Source organism: Hakea prostrata, chromosome 9, assembly GCF_041222555.1.
Source record: "Hakea prostrata isolate BN-2017 chromosome 9, UWA_Hpros_2, whole genome shotgun sequence".
In the NCBI taxonomy this organism is placed as follows: domain Eukaryota; kingdom Viridiplantae; phylum Streptophyta; class Magnoliopsida; order Proteales; family Proteaceae; genus Hakea; species Hakea prostrata.
Window position 1 is genome coordinate 3,187,176 of NC_142608.1, and position 8,075 is coordinate 3,195,250.

At 38.4% G+C, this 8,075-nt stretch overlaps 1 protein-coding gene across 1 annotated transcript; it reads right to left on the reverse strand.

Annotated features, from left to right (window-relative positions):
• Nucleotides 1–685: 685 nt before the first annotated feature.
• Nucleotides 686–3,971, reverse strand: LOC149004071 (endoglucanase 11-like). Its single transcript, XM_089168392.1, has 5 exons — nucleotides 3,500–3,971; nucleotides 3,198–3,410; nucleotides 2,916–3,116; nucleotides 2,556–2,810; nucleotides 686–1,645 (listed from the first exon to the last, which is right to left on the reverse strand). Exons 1-5 carry the CDS (start codon nucleotides 3,743–3,745, stop codon nucleotides 1,001–1,003), a joined length of 1,560 nt encoding a protein of 519 aa, XP_089024518.1. The 5' UTR covers nucleotides 3,746–3,971; the 3' UTR covers nucleotides 686–1,000.
• Nucleotides 3,972–8,075: the final 4,104 nt, after the last annotated feature.

Here is an 8,075-nt window from a genome sequence, read left to right on the forward strand (position 1 = left end):
TTTATCGGATATCCGATAATAATCTGATCCAATAAAATATCCGATTATTGATTGATAATTGTCACTTTTTTACATTTTTTATTATAAATTTCTAATTACTGAATCTTGCTATCCCAATCCGATTACCGGTATTCGAATCCGATTATCGTCTATTTTTAAAGAAAAATTGTTAAATACTCTACTCTATCCGGATAAAAATTTATCCGGATATTATCCGATCCGATAAGCAATTATCCGAATCCGAATCCGGTTGCTTAGCGGACGGATACAGATATTTTTCGGTAAAAAAATTTTCAGATACGGATACCCTTAAACGAATACGAATGCGAATTCGGAGGCGGATTTCGGCTATCCATTTACAGGGTCGTGGTAAGTGATATTTACTCTTTTTTTTTAGACAATAATATTGGCAAAGAAAGACTTCTTAATTTTTGAAAGGCAACATAGATATTAAACATTCAACTTAATGGTCTGTTAACACGGGTAGAATTGAGGAGGATAATAATTATTTTATAAAGAATATAGTCATGTTATTAATTAAGAATAGTAATTATTTCTTTTTTATTCATTGACGAGAAACTTGGACAAATAGAAAAAAAAAAAATTGGGTCTAAAAAGAAAGGTGATTGAAAATCAAGGTGACAATTGTCTTGAAGTGATAGAAGTGCACAAACCCACCACTAATTCCACTATGCCCTAATCTGGGGCGTCTTCAATGCCGGGGAACACGCTCTCAAGGCCTTAATCTCTTTGGCTAATTTTTATCTTAAAAGTCTGTTGTGAGTCTCCATAAAAGAAAAAGAGAAGAAAGAAAGCAAAAAAATGACACAAAATCTCATCCGTGAAAGGGAACACCGTTTTCCTTTTTCCTTCTTTAACTCCTTTCTTTTCTCTATGTTTTTAAGTATGAGAGGATCAAATTGAGATAGAAAACCTTGATTCTAGCACTAAAGCAGCTCTATAGGAAACAACTCCTCTATGTGCTTCATTTCCTTGTCTCCTAGAAAGAAGAAAGCAAAGATGAACTATAAGAATAAGATTGATGCAACTTTGCAAAAACTCCCACCAATGGAGCTGTATTGTAAGTGCAGGCCTCTGTTTGCATGTAATTGCTCCTTTGGTCGCCAAAATTATCTTTGCAGTCTGGCCCACCAATGAGGGCCCCAATTAGGGTATTCGGGTTCGGTTCAACCCGACCGTACCAATTATCGTACCCTTGTGTGCACCCTATGAACCCTTTGTTCTCTTTGTATGATACCATAGAGGAGCCCCTATGATGTACTCTATTGGGATACTTTGATCCATACCCAACTAGGTAACTCATACCCATTGGATTGGAACCCAATATATAATCCACTTGAGCTTTGGCAAAGGTGATGAGTTCTTGAGCCTCGACCTCTCCTCTTTGGCAGTGAAGCTTCTGGCTTGAGTTGTGTAGGTAGTCTGAGTATACAGTGAGAAGGAATGCAGCAGTAGATACGTATTGCATGTTGTTCCATTGACGGACGAATAGGAGACCTCCAGGTGTCCGTTCGACATTTCCTTCATTGCTTTTGTTGAGACATCCACAAAGATAATATTCAGCCTTTGATCTGTACTCTTCAAGTATGTGATTGTGTTCCTTGTGATTTCCTTCCATCAGCAACTGCAACAAGAGTTCAATTAGTTATATCCCTTTTTCATAAAATGGGCTTTAAGATTAGGTGAAACCTAATTATGTTTTCAATTCTTGTAAAAAACATGAAGAAAGTGTAGACTTTTTTCATGATTCAAAATAAAGAGATTCCTAGTTAATTGATGGAGTTTGTGACAATGTCAATTGTACTTTCTTTTTTGCCACAAAAACCTAAACATGATTGTTTTATCAAAAAATTCATGTAATCAAGAACAGAATAATTCAAAGGGTTTAGAAAACCACTCCTACTGTCATTATTTGGGAAAACTTTTACTGTTAAATTTATAATGTAAATTTAAGAATTCAACTGAAATCTTTTCCTAAAAGGTTTTCAAAAATATTTGAATATTTCAAGTAACATCTTTTTTCACAAGCAAATTGAATTGCCTTGGAACAGACAAAATAAGAGGACGGTGGATGTCCCATTATGGCATATTTTGAAATTTGTCCAATGTGATTGGATTAAAAGGGCCCCATTTGAGGAAACAGTGCCAATCAGAGTAGCAATCAAGAGGTGAGTGATTTTTTCCACTGAAACCAACGTTTGAGCTCTTCCCAGATTACCGGGACAAGTAGGGACCTTGCTTGGGTCCTGCGCCATAAATGTGCAGGACCATCAAGCCATGCACATTGGGCCGTGGAATCAGAATTTCGGTCGAAATTTCGATCTTGACCGTCAAAATTCAACAGTCGAGATCAAAATCTCAACCGAAATGTCGGCCTCTGTTTGATGATCCTATGCATTAATGTGCAGGATACAAGTTTTTTCGGACAAGAAGTAGTGAAAGTAGTAATTAAGCTTAACAGTGAAAAAGGAATAGACAGGTTAAAAGGTAACAAACACTCCAGGTTTCATTGGGAAGGGAGTGAGTGATTTTACCTTGGAGGCAAGAACCTGAACACCAGCATACTTGACATCCCAGCTGAACTCGGTTATGGCCCAGCCGATTCCACCGAAACTGTGAGTGTTGTTGATAAAGTAATTCAAGTAATCCACCTTGTCGGTGGCCTTGTAAAGCCACAAAGCTGCCCATAACAACTCGTCTTTGTAACCGCTCACTGATGGGTAGTAGCTCTTCACCACTCCTAAACCCTCATCGTATTTCCCTCTAAACTTGTCTGCAAACTCAAATAACTGCAAAATTTAACAAAACAACACTGATGATGGCTTCTGGGTTGTCAGGTTAAGATCGAAATGAACAATAACTCTATTAAGCATAACTCATTACTCATTACTCACCTCCTGGGCATGATGTAAAAGCAGGTGAGAGTAATGTGGATTGGATTTCTTGAAAACCATGGAAGCGGCAGCCATGGCAGCTGCTGTTTCTCCTGCCAGATCCGAACCTGGGTTGTTCTCGTCGATCTTGTAAGCTTGTCGAGAAGTGGTCATGTCCTCCGGTCTCTGCCAGCAGTAATGATCGGTTTCTCCGTCACCTACCTGAGGAATTGTACAGAGGAATTCAATCTGAGATTCCATTAATGAATAATGATATATGAGTGAATCAACTGTGTTGGTTACCTCGGCCCACAAAACATTTGGATGAGTGTGAGCTTTAATGAGATAATCAGTTCCCCATTTGATTGCCTCAAGTGCGTGTTCGAACTCCCCAACTGCAGCGATCTGTTCACCGTATTCGATGGCAGTCCATGATAGAATTGTCACTGTGAAAGCCATTGGAAGCCCAAACTTGACATGATCTCCGGCGTCGTAGTATCCTCCCACCAAGTCTACCTGTCAATTCACCATTCTGCAAATGTTCAAGCACAGAAAGGAAGAAAATGAACAAAAAGCCAGAAACAGAGCACGACAGAGGATCTCACTCCTTGTTCTAAACCGTCGGTGAGGCCAGAATGATCACGCCAGGTGACTCTTTGGTTGTAAGGTAATCGACCAGATCGTTGGGCTTCGAAGTAGAGGAGACTCTTAGACAGAGCATCTCTGTAATCGAAAGCTCGAGCGGTGGAAGAGATCAGCAAGAACAGGATTAGTAGAAGAAGGTACCATTGCTGCAGAAATCTTGGAATTCGCCAGATTTCTTGAAATTGGAGTTGCTTTTTCTCTTCCATTGCTCTCCTTTCCCTTCGAAAAGACTGGTCAGGAGAGTGCAGAAGGGAGAAGAAGGGGAACACAGACACTCACACTTCTTTTTCTCCTATAGAACCGAAGACTGTCTCTTTTGCATGTGCATCACATGAAAAAGGCTCTTGCTCGTTCACTCAATCACACGCTTTCTCGTTCCGTCTACGAGAATTTCAGTTAACAGTAACGAATTCCACCCTTTACAGATTTGAATTCTCTAACCGTTTAACGACGAGCAATGTAAGCGCAGAGGATTCAGCCCTTGATTAGAGAGAGGTGGTGGGACCCGCGTTTTCCAATGTGGACAAACGCATTACGCATGCATCTTGAAATGATGATATCGATCAGACGGATAGGCTTTCGTGTGGTGGGGCCCTACATTCGAAAGTGGGTTGGCTCACGAAACTCGCATTTTACGGCTCATACGCCTCGTAATGGGGAGTGGAAAGTGGAGCAACAGTGCAATACAAAGAGAGGCGATGGAAGCGTTACCGTATCGGTTGTATTGGGCGATATGTAGGATGAGATGGTATCGTATCAGTGCAAAGAAATGACAGATTCGCGTCGTCTGAATATTTGTTAATTTCTGGCCTGCAATGGAATATTAAAAATTATACCGTGCTATGAGTTGGTGGTAAATTGTTCTTCTGGTTAACTAATCACTTGGCTAAACTAAAGATTAAGGTTACCTAATGAGCAAGAGAAACAAATAATTGGGTGTTCCTAAACCACCTTTGTCGTGAATGTGCTTAGTCCCCAACTCCATGGGGATCAAATAGCACCGTTTGGTTAAAGGGGATGCCTTTGTTTGTATTGAAAACTGAAATAAATTTTGACAATGGCCAATGAAATATTTTGTTTTTAGTAACCATTCTATGCCAGGAGCACAGTTTATTTATACGTAGAAAACGTTTTCTCGATGTTTCTGTGCTTGAAAAGTATTCTTAAGACAACTTTGAATGTGGACACGTGGAGGAGTTAACTTGCACTTCTCTGTACGTTTCACATTCTTTTTCTCTTGGTTACAGCTTTCTTAAAGATTATTTCATGGGCCCAATAAGCACTGGGCCTGCTCCACAAGAGCTGAAGAGATTTTTTAAACCGTCCGTTGTTGGGCCCTCATCTAAGTAGCGAATCCATTTCTGAAGGTAAGTAATACCATCTTCAGTTACTGAGTGAGAATGTTCCATGGGCTTCAATGGAGTTGGTTCCATCTTCCACATAATCAACAATAAACAGAATTCTAGGGGTGGCTGAGTTGATAAAGACACTTTCATGTAAAAGTCAGAGTTCGAATCCCATCTAAGCCAGAGGTGGGATTCTCGCTATATAAATTTTCCCTAAGGATGTAATCAAGGTACGCGCATAAGCTGGCCCAGATGAACCTCAGATCCAGGAAAAAACAGAGAAGGCACCACACCTACAATCTTTTTTTCAAAATAATTAATAATTGTTCAATTTTAATTGTTATTTTATCCTTAATTGGGTCATGTAGCTCAAGGGTGTAATATAACAAACCTTTTAACATTCCACCATTGGCCTCCGTTTTCGTTATATCCCTTTCTTTTTTCTCCTTATTTCTTTTCTTATTTATTTTTATTTTTTTTTATATTTTATGTTTTTTTTCTGTTTTTCTATTTTGTTAAATTCTTAAATTTCAAACCTAGCCGTCACAAATAAAAAAGTAAAGATGTAAACAAGTAATCAAAAACTTGTATTCAACTATATTTATGTCCGTTTAGAAGAATTTACTTAAGAAAATAAATATCCGATTATCATCCGAATCCGACAGAATCCGTCCGAAAACCGATAGGATATTATTCGAATCAGTTCGAATATAATAAGATACGGATATGGATATACCACTATCCGATCCGAATCCTGTCCGTTTACACCCCTAGGCCTCAGCCCTATTCTAAAAGTATCTGTCGAATCTACCATATATTCCATAGTTTTGTTCCTTGCTTAATTTAAAAAATTTTAAGCATTTCAACCCCCAAAAAAAATCATGCCTAATAGCTATAAGGGGTAGCTATCACTGTGGGCCCCAAGGTGCTCTGAGCTCAGAGCCCAGTCTGGAAGTGGAAGCCTGTTTTGTATTTAATTACATAAGCCAGTCACACCCTTCACAGAGTTCCCAGCACCTACCCACCTTAACAGCTTAACTACTAATAGAGTTGAATGTTAAAACTTAGCCCCAGAATTCAAGCTAATTACTAAAATGGCATAGAGGAGACAAAGGGGTAGTATTGTAATTAAGAGTGGAGGAGACCCGAGGCCAAAAGGAAAGATGGGTGGGGGCTTTTTTTTAATTGTTTACCCCTTTTAATTACTCATCAATTAATGGTGTTTTGCCTTAATTATTTGCTAAACAGATTCTCTTAGGGAAGAGAAACAAGATGGGCTATGCTTTTTATCCTTTCTTTTTGGAATTCCCATATTTTGAAAAGCGGTCATTTGGCTTTGGAAGTAGAGTTTTGGAAGTTAATGTCTCACTAAAGTTATTCTAAATTAGTTTTTTATTCTGCAAATATCCAATTTGCAGTCAACATTCTCGTTCCTATCTATTATTTATTTATTTTGATGATATATTATTATAAAAAAAATTAATTATATTAAATATGTGTGTGGCCTCCCTCTTTTGTGAATTGATAGATTTATATTAGAGGTAGAGACTATTACATATATAAATGTATGCATTTCGATCCATGTACCCAAATCATGCTTGTCGATGAGGTGCTCGACAAATTGGTCTTGTTTTGATCAATGATTGGTGGATTTATAATCTCTCATCATGTATGTATTGTCATCTGATCCTAAATAGATTGGTTTGAGTAGAAAAAAGAAAAAAATAGTTAAATCAGTGATTTTTTCAGTAAAAAATATCGACCATTACCGATTAAGCAATCCTTCTAATGGTATAGAATGTGGGTTTTCTATGCGAGAGAGTGTAAGGGAATCTATTGTCCTTACAAAATTAAGTAAGGAAAAAACCCACATGATTAAAAGAGGAAAATGAAGAAGACATAAACATAGATTGGTGGTACACAAAAGCAGCATCTAGTGTGGACCATTCCATGCAAGCCATACAAAAACCCTTCTTTTTTTTTTTATGATCAGCCATACAAAAACAAGAATTGAGAAATTGCAAAAGGAGGAATCAAGATCTTCTCCCACTCATTGGAGCTTTGGCTATATATCCTTCAGTGAAACTTCTTCTTTAATTGGATCCAGTCTGAGATGCACCATTGTTGATTAATGCCTCCTTTTGGGTCTTCTCTGAGTGAGTGTAAGTGAGAGATAGGGAGTGAGATTCTTATCTTGCAGAGATAATAGAGTGTGTATGTGAGTTTCGTAGAAACTGGGGAACAAGGTTCTGCCTTGGTAAAGGCAAAGCTAAAGTTGGGTTTAAAGTTACAACTTTAAAGTGTTGGGTTAGGTTGTGTATCATAAGATGGAAGTAGACGGATATAGATATTAGTTATCTTCTTATCTGTATATCTCAAAGAAGAAGAAAGAAAGGTGGAATTGTGTCAAAGGAGATTGGGGTTCTGGGTTTGTGAGGAAAGGGTTGGGAAGATGTCATGGTCATGGTCGTCAAGGTCGTAGGAGAATATTTCTTGGACTTGAGAGCCGAAAGTGAATAGGATGTGCAACGTCAGCTTGTTTTGACATTTATTTGTTTTTCTTTCCTTTCACTTTGCTCCCCTTCCCCACTCTGTAAAGTACATCCGTGGGGTTTCAAAGTCAGCTCGAACTGATTCGATCAATTGAAATTGGTCGAAACCCAACTCAATCCAGACTTTGTGTGCCCTTGTCATGCAATTTAATTTAGGGTTCTGGAAACAAACACAAAATTAAACCAGTATCCCAGTTCATCTTATCTAATGTAAGTTAATTCACGTGCTTGGCAGCATTTTCTCCTGTCTTTTCCTCTAAAGTAAGTATTATTAGCTGCAACTGAAATGAATGCTTGAGATGTACTAATAATTTTAAGGCCTGTGATGTACTATGCAATGGGTATCTCACAAGTCACAACAATGGATACAAAACTCAAAACAGTGTAATTGCAGAAACCCAACTTTTTTTAAAGAAAAAAAAAGTTGCAGAAGGATCTCCAAGACACCAATGGGTGTAACGTGTCACGTGCGGTAACTGGAGTAAATGTTGATGGTGGGGATACCAGGATTCCAGAGAGCGTGGGTCCTGATGGCAGTAGTGTAGTTCTGCAAAGGAAGAGGGGTCAGATGAGCAATTACGTAAAGTCCAATTCAAAAAAGGTTCAGTTTTGCTCTAAGCCTTCAAGGGGGCGTCACC